The following is a 27,212-nucleotide window of genomic DNA, read 5'->3' as shown; positions in this document are numbered from 1 at the left end:
TTCTGTTTCTGATGAAGTAGAATTACTTCCCCAAATACTAAAAATACTGGGATCCTTCGAAGTAATGAAAATCAAATTTGGTTGTAGGATGTATATCTCTATTAAGAGTGCCAGAGAAAATAAATGTTCAGTTCAAAATATTCCATTCCTTATTTTATGGCTCATATAAAAGCTGCAGCAGGGGGAAATAGTTGACAAATATTCACCTCTGGGGAATGGAAGTGTGATAAAAAAGGCAATGAATGAAGCAACACAAGCACTGTGCTTGTGAGCGCAGTGTACCAGGCTGCAAGAGGAGCGTGGCTGCCACACGCTTGCTTGCCCAGCTCATGTGAGCAGTCAGAAGCAGCAAGTTCAACAAGAGCTGCTTGTGCTGCTCCCTATTCCCCTTCCAGCCCTCTTTGGAAACAATTGCACTCACCTCTAGGATTCAAGATGCAGAGAACATGATGGTAGATGCAGCAGAGGAGGGAAGCAGGGAGTTTATGTGATTTACATGTGGCAAGAGGAAGGTGCAGCCCAACATTGGCTTTTACTTGTACAGCCTGTTTGATGGGGTAGCTGTTTGCAGCTCAGCCATGAGAGTTAAAAATCAGCCCCTTCATATATGCTAGAAGGAAAGTGAGTATTCCAAATATGCTGTGCACAATTTAAATGGTGCTGGAAGAAATGGCTGCCTTAGGAATGTTCTTCTGTCCTGACACTTTCTTCTTTGTGAGATATAGCTGCTTGGACTGTGGACTTTGTTGGAGCTGTGTGAAAGTGATTGTGCTGGAAATCAGGTTTTACAGGGTAGAGGGAAGATCAGCAAATGTATTCTTTCCTGGCACACCACTCTGTCTGAACTGCAGATGGAATTGATGCAGTCTAACAATGGACTCTGCCACCTTGAGAATGTGAAGATGCTCCATATAGAGTTGAGTAGGAACATGTGGATCACTAGTGTGGTTTGTCTGGTTTACAGACTGCAAAGGGGCTGTGAAGGCCAGAAATGGCTTTTTGCTCTGGAACTTTTTCTTTGGGAGTAGTTGCTGCACGTTAGCTGCTGCGAGATTTAGAGTGCCAGAGGGAAAGCACACAGGGAGTTTGATGGAGTTCAGTGAGTTTGTGTTACGTGTTGAGCATAGAATGGGTTCTAAAAGGAAGAGGCCATGCTGGAATTGCCTTTTCTTTTGCAGCCTGTAAAGTGCAAAGCCAACGATGAAACAATTCCTCTTCCTTTCCCGCAGATCACATTCTGTCTCCAAGAGCTCTTCCCTGAACTGCTCCCACAGGAACGGGGCCCGGCCGGAAAAGCGCTTGGCTTCCTCTGGGCACCGTCCGCGCTCATCAGAACCACCACACGGCGGCGCTGTCGAGTCGCAAAAGAAGGACACGCACCGAGCCCGATGCCCGGGCAGAGCCAAGCTGGAAACGTCCCTGCTCTCCGATCAGCTGTGTCAGGTCAAAAAGATTTCCCCAGTCCTCCCCTTCCAAGAGCACACCCTTCTTCGCACCACACTCAAAGAGCAGCACAATCTCCTTTGCCCTAACGAAGCTTTTCGCTCTCACAGAGTCTGGCCACAACCTTGAAAACATCTGGCAAAATCAGAGCTCACTGAGAAAGCTGCCAGCTGAGAAAGCTCTTGTTGCCTGCAACTTCAATTGCACCCATCGGTTTACCACATCACACCTTGCTATCAGCACTTTCCTTCTCAGCTCTAGGTACCATCCTAAGCCTTCAGTATCCCACAGGATCCAAACAGAATGGTACTAGGGACTGCTCACACACTAAAGGTCCTAGGACAAAAAAGTCAGCAGAAGCACCTGGGTCTGATGGCACACTTCTCATCCAGCAGAGGCCAGGACTTGGCCAGATAAAATATCCTACAAGCAAGCTTTTTCATGTCAGTTGTGCAAATTTTCTTAAAATTTCTTGCAGATAATCACACAAGGTTATGTGAAAGTTTCTAAGCAGCCAGTTTGGTGTGAAACAGCTGGCAGAAGTGTCTCAGTCATCTATTTTTAGGTAAATAATACTGATGGTGTCAGTCACATAATGCCCAGGTTTCATCTTGTAAGTCAGCTCTGGCTGAGGCCTGAGCATCAGCACATCTGGGCCACTTGGTTTGTTCAGCCTGGAAAACTGGAGATTGAAGGGGAGACCTCATTGAGATCTCCACTATCCTCTTGAGGGCAGGTACTGATCTCTTCACTCTCATGACCAGTAACAAGGCTGGGGGACTGGCTGGATTCAGAAGGTTCTTACCCCAAAGGCTGGTCAGGCACTGAACAGGCTCCCCAGGGCAGTGGTCACAGTACCAAACCTGTCACTATTCAAGAACTGTTTGGACAACACTCAGGCACAGGGGGGATTCCTGGGGTGTCCTCTACAGGGCCAGGAGTTGGACTTCATGATCCTGATGGGTCCTTCAACTCAGGATGTTCTGTGATTCTATGTGCACTGAATGATTATCTCCAGCTGGTTTGCACTGGCAGTCAGAGCTTGTCTATAATTGCTTCCAGTTTATTTCTGCAGTCAACCCCAGGGCATTAACAGACTGATCAATCACAAAGGGTTTGAGGAAAATGGCCCTTGTTAGGTGACAGTGTCCAAGGCCAGATTGGATGGGGCCCTGAGTAACCTGATGTAGTGAGTGGCATCTCTTCCTCTGGGAGGGATGTGGGAACCATCTGATCTTGAAGGACCCTTCCAACCCAAGCCTTTCTGGAATTCCATGAATATTTTGTGGGTCACTCAGAACAGATGAGCTCCACCCAACACTGAAAAAGTTGGCCTGCATTCTAAAAATAGATTCCTCAAAATACCTAGGAGACTTTAAGATGGAGAAACCCCAGGAAAGAAACCAAACACCTCTTCAAAATACCTGTATTTATTACACCAAAACTTAAGGTCCAAACAGTTCACATACATCTTTTCCTTCTAGGTCGTCCCAAATGTGACAACAGCAAGACAAGAATGTGTGTATGTATCCAAACAAAAGCACAAAATCAAATACAAATCCAAGTCCAATAAAGGTATGTTCATACAAAACGCACACGGTCTTTAAATGCAACAGAAGTGGCATACACAGATTAACAGGTACAAAAAGACAGATGCAGAAAACAAAAGCTAGCTTTACGTTTCTTGTGCCTGATGAAATGTAGAACATCTCACTAGCAGTAACATGGAGGGAATACAACACAGCAGTGTTAACTCAGATTGCAGCTTTGATTTACACAATTTAGGTGGTAACATTGCAGAATATCCTTTCTTTCATAAAGAAAAAGTATTTTTTATTTTTCATTAAAAATACCTTATAAAAGCTGGATCTTATCAACTGTTACTGGAGAGCACTGCTGCTGTCAGTGGGTATCAGTATTCACAGCTTGATTAATCAATTGCTATTCTACAGTTCAGGCTACACCTGCAGTGATTATTTCAGTCAGTTCTGAGAGACAGTAACTCCTCTCTTACCTGATCACCTTTCCAAAGGGCCCTTCATGGCCATTCCACATTTCAGTGCTAATGCTGACTGCAGCATTAACATAGCAGGACAGAAATAAGACAACCAAAGGGGACTTTTTATTCTTCGGATTTTTTTAATTTTGCCTTTTTTCCACTTGAGGAAGCTTTGGCTTTGGCTGTTTCAGTTTGCTTTGCAGTTTCAGCAGGTTTCTTTTTTAAACTTTGCCTTTTGGAACGCACCAGGTCTTCACGTCCCAGCTCAATCATTTTTGCTTCCCATGCTTTCATTTCATTCTCATACCGAACCTTATCATCCTGAGCAAGCTGCAAGTATGGCTGAAAGAAAATAAGGTATCAAGAAGTTACACAAGGGGCTTTGTCTGGAAAACTTCTGCACACAAAGGTGACTTAGAACAACACCTGTGCAGTGAACAGCCCAGGCATTTGCTTTCTACCCCAGCTAATTGAAAAAAACAACCAAAAAAATCAAACTTGCAGAAAAATACAAAGCTTTAGCACTAAATTGCAGTTATGTTAGCAGCTGGCCATTCCCAAAGAGGAAATTTATTCAGTACTACTACTAACAGTTAAGGCTTTTTTATGTGAGCACTAGTTTGAGATAGCTAGACTAAGTGAGGCACAGGAATAGATATTGCTGTGGAATTATTACAAATTATTTTTTTACAGTAAGAACTTGAACCTAGGGTATGTCCTAAGTACACATTAAAAGCCACCTGGAAGGAGGGCATTCAGAAGGAAGGACAGCAGGGTACAGAATGCCTGAAAATGTCAAGGTTTAGTTTAGATTTCAGTACAGCACCCCTCCCCTTTTGATTTGCTCAGGTTCATAGTTCAATACACTCAGAAAGCTGGCAGGAAATTATCCCCCAGACAACCAAAGTTAATAAACTACCCTATGCACATCACTTGTGGATTTCTGTTACTTTCCCTTGTAACAAGTCTTTCCATAAGCAGCAAATTCTTATGCTGGTGTTTAAAGATATTATGGACGATTATAAAAAAATCAAATTGTTGCATATTATTCCACCTTCTTTTCTAGATGTTACTTAGCATCCACTTTAAGGCATACCAAACTTCCCTCCTATCCCACTGACTCACATTTCAACAACACTATCAATTAAATGGTCACTACTGGAATAAAGGCAATGACAATCTTTTTCAAGATGCACGAAGATCTTGGAGTATTTTCCTCAGTATTATAATTTGAGCAACTGAGTTAAAGATTTTGTATGAATTTATCAATTTTGACTCAAGTTTTTAATTCTGATGAGATCAGAGCCTCATTCAAATCCTCTGACATACCTGCTTTTGGGAAGCAGACATTTTTTGCCATGTATCAAATAGTTTCTTCAGCTTTGCCTAGAGGATACAGAACATGCATGAGAGTTATTTTAGGAGTAGACTGACTTCAGAGGGCTACAGATGAATACTGCATGAGTGAAAGTCAACAATAAACCAATGCAAAACAAGCACAAAAGCTTGCTTCCCCTTATTTACCCCTTTAATATAAGTAAGTAATAAACTATATAGTTCAAATCAAGCTTCTGGGCATCATCTGAGCCACAGTGACAGTGCAGGCCTCAGTTGAATGGAGAAACCTGCCTTGTACATGGAAAAGTGAGGAACAAACTCCGTCCACCATCCTGACTTGTGACTAACTGTGTAGGCTAAGGAACACGTGAGGCATGCAGGGTGGTTCTCCAGCACCTCAAGTGCAATAATCCACCAGTGTAACTTAAACCACCCCAAAGCACAGTTCAGTGCAGAACTTGTGAGTTTGCTGAGGAACTCTTGTGTTTCCATACCACCAGCTGAACTATAGGAGGTACAATAAACTGCTACTGCCAGAACAGGAGCACACCATCACAGCTCTTTGAAAAACTGTATTTCCACATCAAAACAAAAGGAAGAATAATTATCTCCTTACAAAAGGAACAGATAAAAGTCTGTAACACTGAGGTGGAAAAAACAGCACAAATGTTTTAAGTCTGTATACCCACACAGCATTTTTTTATACAGGCCATGCTAGCAGTATGGCCAGATGGCCACAGCTTAAAAAAAATAACCTAAGCAATGCAGCATCCAGACAGTGAACTACTGAACAGTATTTCTGAAAATGACAGACTCTCAACTAGATTTTTTTGAATACAATGGATATATTTTAGAAAAAGAATCCTTCCTGGCTTACCACAGCTGAATTTCCCTCACTTTCTTGAAAATTTTCTGACAGGAAGATGTTAAAGCCACTACGAGCTCTTTTGGGTTTTCCAAGCAGATTCAATTCCTTTAAAAACAACAAGAGAAGTTATTCCATCTACCAAGCATGCATTTGTTCCAAAACTAAACTCAGTATTTATCTTTATTTTTTATGCAAAAATCAAACACAAATTCTTTCTTTGGTGTTTTATTCTGTAAACTGGACTGTATGTCAAGATGCTCTTAGTGCTTTTCAAGACTAATGTTAAACTACAAAAAGCTAACAACTTGAGTTTTCACAAGTTGTTGAAAAAGCATTTAAAACTGATTCTTACTTCAGCTAAGTCTTCCAGAAACCAGAGTGCTACTAAATCCAACTCTGTAAAGAAGTAATGATAATAGATTTTCTGTTATTTTTCAGTAAGAATCAGTAAGGCTTCAGTTTCTGGTGTGAAACTGCATGCAGAGAAGATGGCACACACTTATCTGTGGGAGGTGAGAAGGTGGAAGAGAACTGTGTTTCTGTTATCAGAATGCTTTTCCTAAAGGGATGATGGCTAGAGAATGAAAGTACAGCAAGTTATAGGTGCAATTACACTTCCTGTTTTCTCCAGTCCTGACATTCCCACTGGAGCCTAGATGCTGTAATTTAACAACTGCTTAGGTATTAGATATGCCAACTGAATACCTTGTGGTGCCATCCTCTAAAAAGGATCAGCAGAATCATTAAGATTACAAACTCCTTTTAAGTAGGGGTCTTTTAAACCAAACTTGTTTTGCTCTTGCCAGTTAGGGCGATGTCACAGTTTAATTCACAGAAATAAATAAGCAATATGTAATCCCTTTGATCTTTCTAGACAAACCATAATATTGTACTGTTACAGGTGGTTCTGTCTCTAAGGATTTATACATAAACCAGCCAAAAAGGAATAGGGAAGATGGTGCCTATGAATATGCTAGTAAAGGACACAAACAGATGTCACAGCAGCAGCCACACAGTGGCAGAGCCCAAAAAAGCAAGAAAAAAAAGGCTACTTCAAACAGCTGCTACCTTGTAGGGCCTAATGAGGTAACAGATACAAGGTCTTTGTGAAAAGGCATTTCTGGATGTCTTCCCAACCTGAAGAAAGTGTTGCTGGTCCAAATGTCTTTTAGTGCCTATCCTTTCTCTGGTAGCTCTAGAAATAGGGAGAAAAAAAAAACATAGAGAAGCTACCTCTAAGCACAAAGATCCATGCTAGTTCTGTGTTCTTCAAGCATGGCAAAGCCACTAAACTAGCTGCTAACACCAGTAATTATTTTAGTCCGTGGCATTCTGGAGGGGTGTGGTGTGTGTGTATGTTGTGTCTTTTTTTCTATTCTGAGTTGCTTTTGTACATCTAAAACATGCTTCAACTCTGCTTTGTATACTAGACAAACAGACTTCAGGCTCCTTGAGAGAAAATAAACCTGAACTTCAAAATACTTACTCTTTTTGCCCTGATTGATCTTCTCCTTGCCAGTTGTTTTCTCCTTTCCTCTTTCAGAGCCGCAGCCTGGGCTGGAGTCAGTTGTGCTTTATAAGCAGCCAGCTGCTCCCCGTATCTTTTCCAGTCTGTCTTTCTTGCCTCCTCATAAACCTACAGCACAAACCACCACCAGCCTTAAAGTTAAGATAGATGCTTTCAGTCAGAAGCACTTGATCCTTAGACAAGCTAACACTTCTAACCTATGAACAGAAAAATTACAGTCTGAAAAACTTACACCATAACATCAGATTTTCATCTCTTTGATTCCCTGTTCCACATTTCAGAGAAGGGAAAGGTACACAGAGTGAGAAGTCCAAAAGGGATGTGAGAGCACCTCAAGTCTACTAAATATCTCCTTTAGGAAATGGAATTTAGTTCCTAACTGCCTCTAATTGCTAACTGAAGTCGAGAAGAATAATCATTACTTTGCCATAAATGGCATTTAAATCCATCAGCAAGTCCTAGAGTTTCTTTATGTTATCCCTTGAAACTGCTACTCAGAGAAACTTCACCACTTATGACTTCATTTGATGACTCTTAAAGAAATTTACATGAAGCAAAAGAAGCTGGTCCTTTCATCAAAATTAACTGAGGTTTCACCTACCTTATACACGAGAGCAGAACAACTTTACAAAACTTGCATTGTACATGTCATGCAATACTGCCATTCAAAAAGGAGAAAGAATTGGTTTGCAGCCCCAGAGCCACATGGAGCGAGAGCAGTCTCATTTCTCTGGCAACAGAGTAAAACTATTAAAGCCAAGGTCATGCACAAGTGCAAGAACAAGAAGCAAAGTATCCTCCTGTACTGTGTTTGCATAGCCAGATTCTGGTGGCCAGGGGGGAACAGGGATGGCTCCTATGAGAAGCCTGATGGAGCCAAGGCCAGCCAGCTCCAAGTGGCACCTGCTGTAGGCCATCAGCGACGGTGGTGGCACCTCAGGGGTAACAGAGTAGGAAGGCAAAAAAGAAAACTGCACAACTTCAGCCAGAGAAAGGAGGCAGACCACGTCAGAAAAACACTTCTACTGATCCTAAGGTCAGGGAAGGGGAGGCAGGAGATGCTCCAGGCACCAGAGCTGAGGATGCCCTTGAGCCTGAAGTGCAGCCCATGGTGAGGCAGCTGTGCCCCTGCAGCCCAGGGGGGAGCAGAGATCACCTGCAGCCCATGGAAGAGACCCCACTGGAGGAGGGGGATGCCCAAAGGGGGCTGTGACCCCGTGTGAAGCCTGGTCCTGAAGGACACATGCTGGAGCAGTTCCTGAAGAACTGCAAGCCCATGGGAAAGACTCACTGTGAGCAGTTCATGGAGTTTGTCCCCTGAGGAAGGGAGCCCAAATTCTCCAACTGAACAGGAAAGAGCAGCTGAGGTCAGCCCAACACAACATGGACTGACCTCAGCCCCTATTCCCTGTGCTCCTGCACTGCTCTCAGGAGGAAGCAGAGAAACTGGGAGTGATGCTGAGCCTGGGAAGAGGGGAGAGCAGGGGGAAAGGTGTCTTCGGATATGTGTTTTTATTTCTCCTTATCTTACTCTGATTTCCCAAGTGAAGTTTGTTCTGCCCTGACAGTAGCTGGTGAGGGACCTCTCCCTGCTTTATTCAGACCCACAAACGTTTTGCTGTGTCTTCTCTCCCCTGCCCAGCTGGGGAGAGCAGCTGAGAGTGGATTTGGTGGGCACCTGGCATTCAGCCAGGGTCACCTCCCCACACCTCCTCTGAGTTATTCAAAGCTCCCAATTCTCCCAACTGTTTTGATGTCTGAACCTTTGTACACAGGTGCTTTTTCAAGCCCTTTAAAAACAAATCAACCAACCAAAAAAAACCCTACCAGGCTAAACAAAAAAACCACAAGACACCAAACCAAATAAACCCCCACCACCTGTAGAGTTCAAAGTACTCGGGGAAAGGACAGAACCTTACCTGTTTCTGTGATGCTGGTAACTCCTTCCATGCACCTGCCAATTTTTTAATCAGTTCTGTATTGCTGGCTTCTGTAGGTTAAAAGAGAAAGGCAGGAAATAAAGATCAACATTGTATCTTTAGTAAGCTTCTTCAACTTTTCCCAAGGAAAGCTGTCACAGGTATCATCTTCCTGTACAAATCATTTTTATCTTTCGTAAAACTAACTCACTGTGGCAGTTAAAGGGCACTGTAATATTTGGGGGATGGGGAAGAGTCACTGCTCACCTGAACACGACATGCAGTAATAAAATGAAACACCATTTCAAGGCAGCTATTGTTACTCCACAACAATTTCACGTTTTTTGCCTTTTCAGCTGGATCCTTTTCTGTACAACGCAAGATAGTCTGAATTTGGAGGTGGAAGCAGGGAAGAAACTAAAAGTAAAATTTCCAGTTCTATATAAAAGTGTGGAACTCTTGAACTGATGAGCTAGACAGGGTATCAAATGGTTTTTCCTACTTAAATCTTCCTCAGGATTTGCCCGATATGACCACAGTTCTTTAAACATTTTAACCTTCAACAGTATTTCAAAACCAGCTTATCTTTCTATACTGCAGCTCTCTGGCAAGAGTCACTGCATTGCCTGTAAGTGAAGTTTTTGATAGTAAATCAAACATATTCACAGGAAGCCATTTTCCTCTAAATACACTTACTCTATCTCCCATATACAGTGATGCAATCCAGTACCTGCAATTTTTCAATTACTAAGCCTCAAAATAAAATCACACATGGCTCATAATATCAGCAAAAATGTACTTCAAATGCAGAGAGTCCAAAAATGATTGAGAATCACAAATCACTGCTCACATGTATTACCTAGGCCAGGTATTCCACCGAGCATTTTTAAAGTCACATACTCGTGTTCATTGTTTTGACTTAGGAGGCACGGAAGGCCAAGCAGGCACGTGCAGGCAACGAGCACGACCGTGCTGGATTCTCTTGGGGAGCGACACGGATAAACAGACAGGCTGGGTCCCCGAGATCACGGCTCTAGGTCGATCCCAAAGCTCGGCTTTACAGAGCGATTGCTGCTCCGGCTGCTCCGGCTCAGCCCGCTCTGGGGGGCGCAGGCCACGGCCCCGCTCCGGGGGGCGGCGGCAGCGGAGCCCCGGCTCCCAACAGCGCCAAGCCGGGCCCGCCTCCCCTCCAAGCTGGTACCTGGGTTTTTTTCCCTGAAGGCCGGGCGGTTGTCCATCACGAAACGAAAATAGGCGGTGAGGGGCCGCTTCGGGCGCTGATTCGAGCTGGTCCCCCGCGACAGGCAGCGCTCCGCCGCGCCACCGGCCCTGCACAGAACGGCACCGTCGAGGAGGGTCCCGGTGCCTCGCTCGCGCAGCCCCGCTCCCGTCCCGCACCGGAGGAGCCGCCGCCCGCCAGCGGCCGTGACCAGGCCCAGGCCCAGGCCCGCGGCTCGGCCCAGCAAGGCCGCTGCCGCCGCCATGCCGGCCCGCCGCGCATGCGCGCCAGGGCGCGCGGCACCCTGGGACGGCGGCGGCGACGGCGTGAGGGGCGGGGCCAGGGCGGCCCCCGCGCGGGGATACCGGCACAAGGTGACACCGGCACAAGGTGACACCGGCACAAGGTCACCCCTCCACGAGGTGACACCGGCTCAGGGTGAGCCTCGCCACAGGGTGACGCCGGCACAAGGTGAGCCCGCGGCCCCGAAGGTTCCGCACCGCGGGCGGGCGGGTCCGTGGTGTGGGCCCACAGGAGCACAAGCAGGCAGAACGGTAATGGAGATCAGAAAGCAAGTGGGCACCAAGTGACTGATTCTGTTGATGAGCTGTGGCCAAAACCAGTCCCCACGGCTTCACTGCTCCTTCGCAATGGCGAGCTGCTGGGCACAGCTGTGTCTGAAACAGCAGGAGCCTCTGTGCCGACCAGTTCTTAGGGAAAAAGGAAGATTTACTTTTTTTTTTTTTTTTCCCCCATCGTAGTAAACGGCAGAGGATAAAGTAAACTTTCCAGCCCTTGAAATAGAATTTGTATTAAAAGCATTAACTGAGGAGCTCTGAAGGTGGAGTAGTCGAGGTGTTTACAGACTGAACTCAGCCACTTCATAGCATGACTGAAGTTTTAAAGAATGCATTTGTAATTTAATTCTGATCATTTCAAAAGCAGAAAGGCTGAGCTGCTAGGAGTAGCATAAGAAGGACTTAGCTTCACACCTCTAAACTAGCATGATGACAGGTTCCTTTTGTAATATTTACATATGGTTAATACATCCTACACATGGGTGTTGGTTGGTTTTCAGTCCTCCTGCTGGTTTCATACTGTGGTGGAAAGTCACTAATGCATGGCACAAAGCAGAAACTTTAGGTAAAGTATAAATGCTTTCAAACCATCCCTAACACAAACTGACACACCAAAAGAAACCAAGTCAAACTTCTGATTTCACACAGTTCTGGACAGATATTCCAAAAATTTAAATAACTTCTAGTACAGCGATTGCTGTTTTACCTAGAAAAAATAAAAAAACTGAACACATTCTGATGGTCAGTTTTCTGCAATCATTTGAGCAAGAAGTATAAATAATGTCTTTGCTTTCCTAGCTCCATTGCCCTAGTTCAAATATAATGAAGCACTCAATAACAAAACCAAATCCATTTATTCAGCTTGAAAAATGTAGCAAACAGGGATATTTTAAGATTATTAGAACTAACCTCAATCAAGCTGCTGTTTCAAATGTCATCATTACACCACAGATAAAACTAGCACAGAAATTGCCTTTTCCCATATGTGACCATAAGGTCAGTAAATCAGCAAACATGAAGTTATTATCCCACTGGTAGCAAGAAAAGCTCCTACTGTGCATGCTTACCACCCATACCCCACATTCCAGCTTGATGCATATTCAAATAAAAGCCAACAAAAACAAACAAAACTCCAAATAAATGTATCTGTCATGTTAAAAATGTATTTTATGATGACAAATTTCCCAACTGAAAGTAATTTTTCTTTCATGTACAGGATACAGAGAAAAACATTTTGTCATCTTTTTATTTTCAAGTAACCAAGAAGAATGAATGGTAGGAAATCAAGTGTTTTTCTACCTTTGATCTATGTTTTAAGAATAGATTGCCCCTCTCCAGCACTACTGGTTTTCCACATGCATAGTCTGAAGCAACTGCAGTGCAAGTTAAAGGAAAAAGTTACTTTCAAGTGTGAGTTTACTCTAACATTCTGATATTGCAAATACACCACCTTAAGAGACCCTTGTGATTATCTCCTCCATAGATGAACATTGGTGTGGCATGGCATGAACCTGTTTGGAATCCTCTATCCAACCATGGGCTAAATCCACTGGGCTAGAACTAGCATAAAAATGAACTTAGAGCCCAGTTCTAAGTAGTACATGATGCATGGCTTTATTGAACACTCTGTCTGCAAGACACACACACACACTACTGGCAGTTCTCTGTTAGAATGTTGGAACAAGTACTTTAAAGATATGCCTGAGTTAAGATGAAAAAAACAGCCAAGGAAAGTAGAAAATGTATTTTATTTATATGGAAAAGGCTACATCTGGATTTGTAAAAGGTCTGTGATAGTATTATGTTGCCCACACGTCACAAATCAGTTGTGAATAGCAACAAAATAGTTACATATCTTTCTACATACCAGTGCAATTAGTTCACATTGCAATAAAATTAAGTCAAGTATGCAACAGAATCAAAACCAAGTGTTTCTCCATAATCAGCATACAAAGATTTACAGTGCAAAGATCATTTTAGGTTTTAGGAAGTCTGCAGTCAGTCTTCAGAATATTAAATGGGTGAGATACTCCAATTATTTTCACTATTAGCAGTTTTATCTTGTCAATACTGTGCACAAGCAAGTCTAAACTGAAATGACTTACATTGTAAATAAAATAGTCTCTACAGTAAAAAAATACAAATTATATAAGAGAACTAACAAAAAGAAACTTGAACACACTTATGAAACAGACAACATACTTCAATGACACACATACAGTATTCATCACACGAAAACAGCTACTTTTTCCAGCAAAAATAATTTCATTGATTTACAACTGAATTATAGATCTTGTAGTCTGAAGATGCAGGTGTCCAACTCTTAAAAACTATAATAAATGTCTTCTGCAAAGCATACAAAGAGGATAAATATTCTTACCAAAGTCATAAGGTTATTTTTGGAAGTTTGTTCTCTCTTGCTCCAGAAACACACTTATATGGGTGAAAAAAAATTCAAGGGGTGTCACATTGAAACCATAAACTGTGCTCCATTTCCTTCTAATTTTGAAAAAAACCTAGAATTTACAGTACTTTGTGGTATATGAAAATGTCTTCAAAAGTTTACATTGCATATTTCTGAGTCCATTCTCTGGCATGTCTGTTGTATCTGTACGTGCAGAAAGAAGGCATTACAGTGAAGAGCTGTTAGTGATACATTGACAATGGCCATGTATTTATTTAATACAGCTGTTACTGAGCTTTTCACCTCTGAGCAGAGTCAAAGAACATTCAAACAGTCTAAAAGCCAAGAAGTACACACCCACTACACATTCAGTTTCTAAAGTTATGTACCAGAGCTGTCAGACTCAAACCCAACTTCACAGGTTTGCATTAAGTTATGCATCCTTCATTTGTATTTCATAACTGGTTCCCTTATTTGCACCTTAACAGGAACTTGTTGTCAATTACTCCTAAAGGCATATGCTATTAAGAGTCTGACAAAGTTTACACATTTTAGTTCCACAAAATTCGGTATAATTAACTGGGATTTTATTCTCCATTCTGCACTGCCAGATGCATTTCAGAACTTGAAAAGAAAATTTTCTGAAAAGCATTTTTTACTAGGTTTTAAGTCTTGGGTCTTTTCCTTCTGGTATGAAGCTGATTATCTGATAATTCCATAATCCCAAGGGTAAATGTCCTTAGAGAATTGATAGGTTCCACTCTGGTCCTCACTTTTGCTACATTCTACTCTTCAGACTGGATTCACTTTCTTGAGTCAACCAGAGAAAAATGCTGACAAGTTTTTAACTCTTGAGATCAGTACAGCAACTCATTTACTAATTGGTTTTTTTCTTAAGAATATGCTACCATACAAGTCTTTGGATCTTAACTTATAATAAAATACTCATAGATAAATGCTCAGGGGTAACCAGCCATATCTTTCATTTCCTAAATCCAAGGTAAAACAAAAAAGAATTTAATAGGTGATCATTTTAAGAAGATAAAGCTACAGTCAACACTACATATTTTCTCACTTTCCCTAGCAATGATTAAATTTTGAGATTTGTAGACAGAAAACCATCCCTCATTCCCTTCCTTCACAAACAGGAGGCACAACAGAAATCACTAATAAGTAGGTGGAATAAAAGTTGAGCCACAAATGAGGAGAAGCTGATGCACAACATCCTCAACTTGAACACTATCTACTTTGCAGAATGAGCTGCAGCATTCAGGCACTTCAGAAGTTACATGATTTGACTATTCCAGACATTGAACAGTGAGAAAAAGGCCATTTGAATAATTCTTAGTCTGGGCAGAGAAATACTAGACCACAGATGTCCATGTAACTTCTACATCACTCCTTGGCTGTCTACTGCTCAAGGTAAAAGCAATACTCAAATCTCCCTGAATCTGTGACATGTGTTGAGCCACAGGCCACTGCATGCACTGCAGGAAGTCTTCAATGGCTCAACACTGAAAAATAGGTACCAGATAACTCAGCCAGTTAAACAGAAGGTCAAATATTCTTCTGTACAGGTTTTACAACCAGAGGACTGCAGTAGTGACAACTCATATTTGGGAAAACAATTTTTCATGTAATAAATCTGTTACAGAAAAGCATGAAGGTTTTATGTAGTTAAGTACAAAAAAATTAAACAGCTATGTATGGACACAGCTTTCTACTTGTCATGGCTATTCCCAATATTTAAAGAGCTAATCCTGTAGAAATCTAGGAAAAGAGTACTGCTAGAGTTAATATTGAAGGTGCACAGCAGATAGCCATTTGCAAGTACCACACACAGAGTTATGTATGTTATACTCACTTTTCCTTGTCTGACTTGTAGATCTGTGCAATATCTGGTACTAAAGGATCATCTGGATTAGGATCACAAAGTAAGGAGCATATGGACAATAAAACTAAATAAAAGAGACACTAGATTAAACAAGTTAGTTTGCTTTATTTCTACAATCCTTTAATATATTCCAGTATATTGAAGGAGGTGGTAGGAGGATATAGAAAAAAGAATGCATATTAGTATTAAGCTGTCATTTAACAGTTCTGTCCAGAAATGTTTACACAGCATCATTTTCCTAGGGCCTAAGTAAACCCCTGATACAAGCCCAGGGACTTAGCAGCCATGGACCTGCACCTTTTGTAATGATCTCTCTCCCACATCCTAGCCTAGGAACATTACCCAACTACAGACTACAGTTACATATAGATTATGCTCAACACTAAGCTTTCCACCTGCAGTTAAGGTAACTAATATTAATATTACATTTCCATGCAGTACTCTATTTGTGCATATCCTTTTCCACTTTTGTGTTGACAGTTATTCTCTCAATCATAAGAACATTTTACCTAATTGCGACTTCCATTTTGGAAAATACTTGATCAGCATTAAATACAGGTATTCATATACCTCATAATTTCCTATTAATTTCCTGGTATTGAACCAAGGAGGTTTGATTTTTTTGCCTAACATTTTCAGGCAATTTCTGTTTTTATGGTCAGAACTAATATGCATACAAGAGTACACAGTTAAATAATTCTAAATATGTTGTGAAAGGGAACTTCATGCTGCCTTAAGAATCAACTGTAGAATACCTTTTTTCCTCCCTGCTTTATCTTGTTACCCAAGAGCCCACACCTATTTCCAGGAGTAGAAAGTTCAGGCACTTCAATACTGACTTATTTGAAGTGCCAGTAATATCAGAAAATCAGGTTAGAATATATGGTCACACAGATGGTCAGAGGTGCTATAACATGCTGTAAACTTTTGATTCAATCAAACAAAGACTAGAAAGGAGAAACTTCCATGATTCACTGAGCTAATTTCCAGTTTATTAAATACATAATATCTAAACATGAGACCAGCAGACTGCTCCACTTTATAACTGAAGAAGTGTACTCAGCAAGTAAAGAGATAGCAAAATGCTGAAAATCTAAAAATTTTACAGGTTTTCAGTTGTAGATGACAGCTGTTAAACCTAAGTGGCAATTTTCATTTGCTTAATTACTAGAAACAAGACAAATTTTGCATAGCTATAAAACAACTAATCTATGTGGGAAAAAATGATACCAATTACACATAAGGGTAATTGATGTCTTTAGAAATTAGTTTAGGAAACAGAATATTAGACTTAGATTATATATGGCTTGTGAGATTACTGCACAGGCCTGTAAGCAAGAGAAGTTGTTTTTCCAAGGAGGTACAGCACCTGGACTTGCACAGAGCAATTTCCATTGGACAACGACCCACAATTTGTTCTTTGCTTGTACACCCAGTGCAATGACACTTTGGCACACAGCTCAGAGAGCTCCCAAGTACATGAGATGTGATATGGCTTCTTGACCTTTTGAGTCACATGAGAAATTTCTGTAATATGACTAAGTGTGCCTTAGCAATCTGAAGATGGGTGAGGAGAAGCAACAGCACCCACATTTTAAGCAGCTTTTAAAGTGACACAAAATGCCTGCAGCATAAGAACTGCTTAACTGTTAACTCAATGTTCCAGAAATCTACAGTGTTCAAGTTTTGAGAAAAGCTTAACTACAGGATGAGAATATTTTAATAAAACTTTTACTGATGACTGTGAAAGGAGTGACATTTTGAAATATTCATCTTACAAAGGAATGCAAACCAGAACAAAGTAACTAATTTTTAAAGAAAGTGTAATTAAGACCTTAGTCCACACAAGGATGCTCAGGCAGCCTGAAGAGTCATCAATAGGCAATCATGTAAGCTCACACAACCTCAGTATCAGGGTTTCACATTTACTTTCAGGTTGTGATTTTCAAGCCCTGCTTATCAGTTTCTCCTCCATTCAGCATGCCCAGTCAGCTATCACATTTCAGGCTAAATGTACATTATTATCTTACCCAGCTTGGTTTAGAATATTTCTTTGTGCATGCATTTTTTTGTACGGTGACACTCCCAATAAACTGCACAAGATCTTGGATCATAACAAAAACTCCAATGGAATTTGGCTCTTCTGAAACATGCAGGATAAATGAGTTCCCACTGCTTACCTTTTAAGACAGTGCAATAATACACAAAAAAGTGCCATGGCAGTGTATGCAGCTTCACACATGCAATATCAAATCACTGAGTTTACCTTTAGAAACAGTCAGAGCTGGTGACCATTGTGATCTCAAGATATCAAGACAAATACTCCCATTACTGTTTATGTTTGGGTGATATATTTTTGTTGTAAAAGCAATCTGTAACAAAAAATAAATAAAAACAAAATAATATCAGATTAAGGTTATTACATTTGGAATTCTTAACATCGTCCCTTCCTTTCCAGTGATATCAGATCTGCCAAGACAATTTTTTTACAGTCTTATCTGCATCCATGAAGAACATGTACACTATGGCTCACCCTTCTGGTTTAACTTCCAAAATTAAGCCTCAAAGAATAAACTTTGACCTAAAAACTTTCTGTCCTTAAAAGAAAGGACTTACCTTTGGTGGCTTGAAAGGATAGTCTGTTGGAAAGTGTACTGTGAGAAAAAATACTCCCCCTTGATATGCACTATCAGGCTGAGAAAAAAACAGAACAGATAAAACAGATTAATATATTTCAGCTGTTTTGGAGCTTCCCTTCTCCTAAAGAAAATCCATTTTTTCCCCAGCACATAGCCCACTGTGGGCCATAAACTGGGAAGGCACAGAGGGAACTGAACCCTCCCACTGGCCTGCAGAGTTACAGTAGAGCCAACTGTGGCTACTACTACAGCAGCACAACACAGTGCTGCTGGGGAGCACTGCCCTTCTGGGGAGAAAAGAGAGGGAGCTCAATAGCTTCACTGCACTGAAGGGAACACAAAAACCAGAGCAGGTCCTCCAAATCCTGTCTCTGTGCAAGACCACAGCTGCTCCGATCTCCCTCCATTCTTAAGCTACAAACGTACCCTAAGAAGTGGTTTCTCTTCACAGATGCCAAGAGTGGGATTTTCCAATATAATTCAGTTCATCATGATGATATCAGGGAGTTTTAAAACACACAACATTTTTGTGACCTGCACAAATCTGTGCACATGCATTTTGTTAGACAACACGTGCACAGGTTTATGTCCAGGTTGCACACTATCAAATAAAATAAGCTCCATCTAAAGGCCCTCTGTAACTCCAATCTTGTTTACAGTAACCAACTTTAATATTAGACTTCACCCACTCTTCCCCCTTTCAGATGGATGAAACTTCCAGGTTGATCTATGAAAAGCAAGCTCTTTGCTTTGTAGCCTATATCACCAACTCAAACACCTCAGCTAACTAATTAAACACCTCTTAACTTCATGAAGAGGAGGGATTTTTGAGGAGTTACAGAAAGCAACTGGTACCAGTCTAATAAGAGCAACAATGTCACCCTAAAGTTTTAAGCTATTCACAGCCCAGCTGAATGTGGCTGCTGTGTTTACAGAAACCCAAATGAATCCTTTGGTAACAAAAAGAGAAGCAAGGTCTTACATTTTAAGGGGCACGATTCCTATACTTACAGGTCCCATAATAGTGGCTTGCCAATGAAACACTGAAAGGCAAAAAAAAGATAGAACAATTAGAGATTTTCTGAGACTTTCCAGAACTGAAATGTACTGAATGTACTAGGAAGAACTTACAGTCATCTCCAACAGGACCAGCAGAACAGTGGGCTGGGGGATCTCGCTGCAGATCACTTAGTTCCTGCAAGAAACACAGAAATAACTCAAAGACATGAAAATCCATACGACTTGGCAGCATCCCTTCAAAAGTGGGAACACAAACCAATTTTATTAAATCCATGGGCATTTTTTGTGGTATTTTGATAAAACAGTCAACACTTGAAATGTCCATTGAAACTGAAAAAGCTTTTTTACCAGACAGCCTGCAGCTAACATTGTGCTAGAAATTAATATCTGAAAAAATTTAAGAGTTGAGACCAAGTTCACAATAAGTTCAATATACTTGAAGGAGACAAAGCAAATAAGAAAGGTTTCTTGATTAGTCTGTAAACTCACAATTTAGTTTAATTAGGTGCTAATCTGGTAATTCCCTTAACTTTTGATTTTACAAAAGTTTCTGTATTGTCCTAGTCTGTGGACATCAGCTGAGCTAAACTTGCTCATAAAATGTTTGCAGCCTGCCTGGAGATGATGTATGAACATAATATAAAGGGTCCTAACTAAATTGGAAACTAAAGGAAAAATATTAGCTCTACACCTTATTTACCTTGATTCAATTCCCTGCATGCTTGCCCTTTTTTTTCTTTTTTTTTTTTTTTTTTTTAATGACTACTAAAAAACTCCCAAGTTGAAACTGAGCACTCAGAGGAGCTTTTGGTGGTCAAATGATTTATTTCTCTTGCTGGAGTCCACACAGTCCCGAATAATTTAAAACTATTATGTGACTTCACAAAACCAGCAGTGTTTTTCATCTGATTTATCATCACTATTTCAAACAAGACAGGCAGTAATGTTAGTTCATGTTCCTCATTTAATTCAATATACTCCTTTTGATGTCTGAACTATTACTGTACTAAGGAAAACTTCTTCCAATTCTAGGCTGATAGAAACTCTCCTGTAGGAACCTTAATGACTACATGCAAGTACTTCCTTTGAAATAAGTTGAAAGGTGTGTGTTTGTAAGTAACTCAATTCCTTACTCAAAACATGCACATTTAAGTCAACAATAGACATAAGCAGGTCTGTGAGTTTACCTTAAGGAGTAACACCAGAAACATTTCTACTCAAAATACATTAGCCAAGGCAACTACTTACAAAATCAAGGTTTGAATTGGAGCTAACTTGAACTCAAGTGTAGAATTGATGTGCTTAGTGTGATCAGACCTTACATATAATTTGAAGGGTTAAAAATATGCACTTCTCAACTGCTGTGATGTATTCTTCCATTTAATGATATCCAGTAAATATTTCAACTCAATTTACCATGGACCTGAATTTACCAACACCTAAATTCAGCCAGACTTCGAGCTCCACCCCTGGCCCTGAAATCAAAGAAAAGCACTGCACCATATCTTACTACTGCTCTGAAGTCACTTTTCACAATCCTTCTGATTTCAAATAAGACAGACACTTTTTCCTATACTGAAATAGCACAGGTTGTCAACTGGCATTACTTGTCTGCACTTCAACTTTATTCTGTTGATGACACTGTATGCTGATCCAGAAAGAACACTCTGGGCTAGACTTTAACTAATAAAGACACTTTAGAAATGCAGTTCCTATTTTAATCAGAGGATTCAAATTTCCTTAAGGAGTGATTCAGAGAACCAGCTATTTATGCAAAGCCAAGGCACTGCCAGTACACACAGGGAGTCAACAAATCTCAAGTTTCCAGCAGTCACCAAACATGACCAGCAGCAGAGCAGTTACAGGCACTGCCTTCTCTAACTTGCAACTCAAAATCTAACCTAACAAGAAAAAATGAAGTCTTGTACACACACTAAAACAACCCAACCAAACAGCTGCACTACAGCACCAAAACAGAGACAACAGTCATTATTGACTACTAAATTCAAGGCAGTAACTGGAAAAATATGTAGCTTAAACTTTTCAGAAAGTCTCTGAAGTATATGCAAACATTCCATATGCATATAGGAACTACCAGGCAACCGCTTAGAGTCACAGGTCTGTAACAGTGCTTTTGTTGCTAGATGTATTCATCAAGATCTTTACATACCCCAAAACCACACAAATTTGTTTTCTTTGATATATGCACATGTATTTAAGAATTAAGAGAACTGGAGAATGCTCCTCGGGTATACACTTCAATTTGTTCAGGCTAAAAAGGAACATCTGTTCTTGACGAGGAAAAAACCAGCAAATATTTTTCATCATACATTGATGAGACCCACAACTATAATCCCCTGTTATTAATATTTCCTAACAACAATGAGGAAAAGGTTCTCTTCAATCAACTTCACCAAATAAGAGCAATGTTCACAAATACATTCTGAGAACTTCTGCACCTACGAAACATAAAGCCAGATCAAACTTCAAAATTAGTAGAGCAAATTCAAGCTGCATTTTGCATCCATATGTGAAGCTAATGTGGTTTAAAAATACAAGTGGTAACATAATCCAACAGTATGAACAGTTTGAATCTTTATATACAGAAATTCAGATTAAACTGTGATAAAAAGAACTATTCAGATTTACATTGTTGATTATGCTGTTTAAGCTTTAGGTTCAAAGCAAAATTATCTGGAGATCTATGAGATTTGGGCTTCAAGCTCTCCTGTACCTTTTGAAGCGGGGCAAGGAGATACTCAGATGTCTCTGACCTGCCAGTGCCCAGAATTGAACACTGCAGAACAGAAACGAGGATCCTCTAAATACATGTATAAAAACTTCTTCATGACTTTACATATTCATGAAAGAATGAGAATACAAGAATTCTTTATACAAAGCACAGATGCTCTTTAGAAGAAGGCCAAAACTTTGCTTTGTTAAGGGACAAGGCTGAAGATTCACAAAGCCTAACATGCTGAAACCTCATCAAGAAGCACAAGATAACTGCACGTGAGGCCCTACAGTCAACACTAGAGACTGCCCTGTAGTTTTAGGTTAATTTTAAGTTAAGCAGCTTTGTCCAAGCTTTATGGATTATTACCATGTAGCTGCTTGAGGCAGGTCTGGTCACTTCAAGGGTCTGCACAAATACTTTTAGTCCCTGGTATAGAAAGTGTTGGTGCAAGATGTAGATATGCTAACAAACAGGATCTATAGCTCAAAGCAGATTCATTTTCAAAAGAGAAAGTCAGCACTATAAATTACAGTGTACACTGGTGCAACATCTTTTATGAGACTGCACAAACCCAAAATTCGGTCTGCAAGAGAAGCATCAGAAGGAGAGTTATTTCAAACACTGGTGAATGTGACAGCATGAAAGCACCTCTCAAAAGCTCTGACACATGCCACACTGTCCCAGCACAGCCAGGATAAATGTGCACAGAGAAAAATACCTAAGCTGGGGACAGTGGTAGGAATAAATCCTCTAATCCTCTCATACAAAACATTTCAGGGTAGAATAGAATACTAATGGTTAACATACTACTGGAGATGGCCAAAGCCTCCAAATTATCTTCCCTTGCAACACACACGCTCCTGAACAGCCCTATAGACAGCATGAAGCAAAAATTCAAATTTAACAGCTGTAAAAAACAGGCTGTGGTAAGCTATAAACATTGGAGACATTTCTGAATGTGCAGACTAAATACCCATGGCCAAAGAATAATACAGGATGTATTTCATAAAAGTATTAAGTTGAAGACTGCAAGGCCAATTTAACACTTACATGCTTGATTAGCATCCAGGCTTTTCTCCCAAAAAGCTATTGGGACAACATTGTAAAGGATACTTTGGTGATAAGGAAATAAATGTTCTCAGCATAGAAGTCCTAAACATGGCTTTTTTCAGTCTAAAAAAAATTCAGAAAAAAAGACTGCAGATTATCTGAGGACCAAAATAAACTGCAGACAGCATGACTAAAAGCTAGTTTCATTCTCCAGCCAACACAAAACGACAACCTTTCTCCATACTATTATTTAAAACATAGATTTATACTTGTCAGTTGTCTCCTTAATTTCTTGCACAAAATGCACTGTAGACCACAGATTTATTTCCTACCAATTCCATGCATACCCTGCTGTTTGGAACCATTTGCCATAAAACGCCATAGTGATCATACTTAAGACTAGTTAAATTCTCTGTTTCTTCACAGATTTGGTAAATATAAAGCACATATTTATAAAATGATTTATTGCTATAATGGTTAGTCAGTAATAAATAATCTATTTCCATACATTGTTCTAATGAAAAAAAAAAAATCCCAGCTGAGGTTTTGAAAGTAAATTCAAACATTTTATGTTAGAGCCAAAAAAGTTTCCTTGTTATGTCAATTGCCATCTAAAGGGTGCAGGTTTAAAGTCAAAATCTAAACCACAAATACCAATAATTTTTATTTGAGTCATTTTACAGTAACAAAAGTTATTTTCAACATAACTTTTACGTTAGTATGTCCTGTTAGCCTATGCATATATGAAACACATACTGAACCACAGAGACGTATGTCATTGTCCATTGAAACAACTCAATGTCTGAATGCTTCTCTTCTTAATGAGTTGTAGAAGAAAACCAATCAAGCACTATGTATTAATAAGGTAAGAACAACTATTCCTAAAGCAGTGTTTAAATCTATCTCCTCCTTCCTGGTTTCAAAACGTCTTCTAAAATCTCTTCAAGTCCTGAACAAAAGTATGTACAAGACAGCCTGACATTAACAAGCACATCAGCCTCCCACCAACACTGGAGGAGCAGCCAGGTACAGGACTTATGATGAAAACTATCTCAGCTGCAATACGGAACTAACAGGATGGCAAACTGCAAATTAGATATGTGAGCAAAGAATTTGGAACAGGAACCCCAGAAAAATGGTTCTGCATAAGACAGATGGGCAGAACTGAGACCTACACACTATTTTGCAGAACCTGACAGCCTGAATTATTTTCCACCTTTCACAAAAGGCATGGTATCTCACTTGTCCAGAGGTGGCAAGAACAAAGGCTTCTTTGCACAATATTTCTTCTCAACTAAAAAACCTACACTATTTGTTTTGCTTTCATCATTTGCAACATCTGGAATTTACACTGCCCACAAAAATGTGCTGTTACACTGCCCCAAGGAACACAGCAGACAGCGTAACTGAACTTTTTTGACAGTGTAGAAACTCCGTGCCTCTCTCACACAAAGGCAAAGCAAAGCACTCACAAGGCAAATGAACACAGGATCCTCAGCTTATGAGTAAGAATCCCCCAAACTCTCTGAGGAACTCTGAGATGAGTTTGTAATGGAGACACTGCTGACAGCTGTGCCTGCAGAGCAGGGCTTCATGTCCTCACTGTTCTTCCACCTGCACCACAAGGATCAAATACCTCCGTGTGCAGCGATCAGCTTCTTCACTGGTTACTCAGTTGCCCATTTCTAAGAAAGCTCCCAAGCACAATATGTCTTTCTGTGACTAGGGTACAGTCTTGGAAGTCCACATGCTGTCCTCCTTTGAGGAGGCCCTTGAAGACAGCCAGCCAAAGGCAGGATGCAATGACACAGATCCCAGTGGCAATATTACTTAGAAATCAGAGTCCCAACCAGGATGACAAAAAATATGCTTACTAACAGGTTGACATATTATAGCTTTGCTTCCTTCGTAGGTATTTTCACACTGAACACACAAATTTGTCAAAATTACTGTGAACAAACACTCAAGCTTGACACCAAACTCCCTTAGCTTCGTTTAAGCACAATTCTGAAGCACCCTAAACCCACTGAAGTTTAGCTTCAGACAGTATGTCTAGACTGATGAGCTCCCAAATAATACCACTGTGTTTGCTCACAGTGTTTTGTTCTCCAAAGAATTCCTCTAGGCACTCTGAAACCACAGCATTTCCTCTACTCCAGATCTTATCCCTTCTTATCCTTCAGATAAAACATAACTATCAACCTTTACAGCCACTCTGAAACACCAGGAAAGGAGAGAAGAAAACAGACCAACATACAAATATATTTCATCTACCATTAAACTTCCATTTCCATGATTTTTGGGGAGAATTTTATGTATTACAGTGACATCAAAACAGTTTGTCTTTTCAAACTTCTCCACTTCACTTTAACTTTCCATTTGAAACAAACTTATGTCCTTGCCATTCCCTTTCCTGTTCTACTTCTTCAGAGACAGACTGCTAGCCAATTCTAGTGGAATTATTTTCTTCTCCTGGAAAGGCAGAAGAGAGTGATGTGGGTAGTTAATGGAAAAAAAAGGAAACCAGCAATAGTCATTTCTGCAGTAAACTAGAGGCAAGTCTGAATTTAATCTCAACTCTTCTTGGAGGTCTTTACCCAGTATCTCTTCATGTTTCAGGTGGAAGTTATTGTATAACCAGGAAATCTCACAGCACCTCACAGTCAGCAGGATGGAAAGCATCGCTTCATTTTGAAAGAGTAGAAAGACAATTTAATAAGGCTAACAGAATGAAAGATACTTCGATAAAAAGTCTAACCATAATTTCACATCTATCACAAGTTCTTAAATGCCACACTAAAGAAAATTGTGGCTTTCCAATATGTATGAACATCTCTAAAGCAGAAAGAAAGTTATGCAGGGAACATGATAAAAGTATGAAGACTAATTCTATTCTAGCAGGACTTATTTGGAAAGCCCCAAACCTTCACTCCATCTCAAAAATACTAGATTACCAGACTCTTCCCTTTGTCTGTTTATCTTAGCAGAAGGAAGCTGGACAAGAATTGGAAAGAGATAGTATTCAGAACAATCCTTTTCTTGACACTAGGGTAAAGAGATGTTTAAGAAGATGTGCGAAATTAAAGTGACAACAAGATGCAAACCATTTGTATAATATGTAGAAGCACGACAGTGTTATTGCTAAAGAAAACCACTGTAGTAATTTGATATATTGGTCGAATGCAACATTCATGACAAACATGTGATATGAAGGAACAAAACTGTCCTGTAATTGCACTATGTGTAAAGGCATAAGCCTTGCAGCATGAGACAGGACTACCAGTTTCTGGTAGAAATCCATCCAAAGTTGGTACCTACTGTAGGGTATCCCAAATCTGCCTATTGTGGGGTTAATCGGTCACTATAGAATCCTACTTCTGCAATACCAATGGCTTCCGATAGCAAAAGGGAATCCTGCACAAGAAATAATCGCAGAGTCACGTAAACAGGATGGCACCGATACCGCCTAAACATAGCACAGCAACAGCAACCAAACACCACGGATTCTGTCCCACGGCCAAAGCACGAACCTCAACTCCCCTCCGGTGCTGGCCGCGATACCCGGTCTGTACTGTACAGCGACCGGCTCAGCCTTGCCAAACAAAAGGAAACCGGGAATTCACAACTTGGACCAGGCCATTTGCTAGTATCAGCCCAAAACACTACAACTGGGATACGCTCAAAGGTCACGCCAAGAACTATGCTGACAACACTTCTTAACCCAGGCAGCAGCCCGAGCACAGCGCGGACCAGCCGCGCACACCGGCAGCGACTGATGCCGGCCCTGCGCGCTGCTGAAGGCTGAAGGTGCCCATCAGCACCTCGGCTTTCCCCGCTCCCGCACGCCGCTCGGGGCACCGCGGCTGCTCCGCGAACGGCGCCTTAAAGCACCGACTCGGGCCGCGGGGCCTTCAAGGAGGCAGAGTCCCGAAACCATGAGGCGGCCGACGAGAGCCCCCCCTTCCCCGTCTCACACCCACTCTTCCACCCCGGCTGCCGGCGAGGGAAGGACGAGTCCTGGCAAAGAAAGCGCGCGGCAGCGGCTGCCGCGACACCTCTCGCTGAGCCCGCTCCGGCCGCCGCCTCAATCTCCGGCAACAAGGGGGCAGCCCCGACGACTACCCAAGGGCAGGGGAACCTTTCCACCCCCTCCCACGGCTCGGCCCCACTCACTTTTTGTATCCGCTTCAGCGCCATGGGAACGCGCGGCGGAAGCGCGAAGCAGGCGGCGGGAGCGCGGGGCGGGAGCGCGGCCGGGGCGGGGCGGGCGGCGGGAGCGCGCGCCGTGGAAGCGGGAGGGGCGGGGCCGCAATCGCCGTGCCCTTTGTGTCCTCCTGCGCATGCGGAGCCGCGGCCGCGCGCGGGGCTCGCCGGGAAGCGTAGTCCGCGCGCGGGGCGGCGCTGCGCCGGTGCGGAAGTCTCGGCTGGGCCGGGCCCATTCCGCTCCTCAGGGTCTGCGGTGCCGAGTGAGAAACTGCGAGTGTCAGGGTCTAGTGAACACTGGAAGAGGTGAGGAAGAGGAAGGTGACCGTGTGAAGCTTCAGAAGTGCATACAAGGAAAAGGTGTGTCATATTC

At 41.5% G+C, this 27,212-nt stretch overlaps 2 protein-coding genes across 4 annotated transcripts; both read right to left on the bottom strand.

The window, feature by feature from the left end:
* Positions 1–2,857: 2,857 nt before the first annotated feature.
* TFAM (transcription factor A, mitochondrial) lies at positions 2,858–10,591 on the bottom strand. Its single transcript, XM_059851105.1, has 6 exons — positions 10,297–10,591; positions 9,096–9,166; positions 7,135–7,284; positions 5,658–5,753; positions 4,772–4,828; positions 2,858–3,784 (listed from the first exon to the last, which is right to left on the bottom strand). The coding sequence occupies exons 1-6, from the start codon at positions 10,577–10,579 to the stop codon at positions 3,566–3,568; spliced, it is 876 nt and encodes a 291-aa protein (XP_059707088.1). The 5' UTR covers positions 10,580–10,591; the 3' UTR covers positions 2,858–3,565.
* Positions 10,592–12,621: 2,030 nt separating this feature from the next.
* UBE2D1 (ubiquitin conjugating enzyme E2 D1) lies at positions 12,622–26,908 on the bottom strand. Of its 3 annotated transcripts, none has more exons than XM_059851101.1 (7): positions 26,810–26,908; positions 18,961–19,024; positions 18,841–18,872; positions 17,807–17,884; positions 17,457–17,562; positions 15,161–15,254; positions 12,622–13,500 (listed from the first exon to the last, which is right to left on the bottom strand). In XM_059851101.1, the coding sequence occupies exons 1-7, from the start codon at positions 26,831–26,833 to the stop codon at positions 13,455–13,457; spliced, it is 444 nt and encodes a 147-aa protein (XP_059707084.1). In that variant the 5' UTR covers positions 26,834–26,908; the 3' UTR covers positions 12,622–13,454. The 3 variants fall into 3 exon arrangements, with proteins under 3 accessions (XP_059707084.1, XP_059707087.1, XP_059707086.1); XM_059851104.1 differs by lacking the exon at positions 26,810–26,908 and adding an exon at positions 25,234–25,263; XM_059851103.1 differs by lacking the exon at positions 26,810–26,908 and adding an exon at positions 22,637–22,666.
* Positions 26,909–27,212: the final 304 nt, after the last annotated feature.

Source organism: Haemorhous mexicanus, chromosome 7, assembly GCF_027477595.1.
Source record: "Haemorhous mexicanus isolate bHaeMex1 chromosome 7, bHaeMex1.pri, whole genome shotgun sequence".
Taxonomy (NCBI): domain Eukaryota; kingdom Metazoa; phylum Chordata; class Aves; order Passeriformes; family Fringillidae; genus Haemorhous; species Haemorhous mexicanus.
The sequence above is the reverse complement of the archived record's forward strand: the minus strand, read 5'-3'. Positions and strand labels throughout refer to the sequence as shown.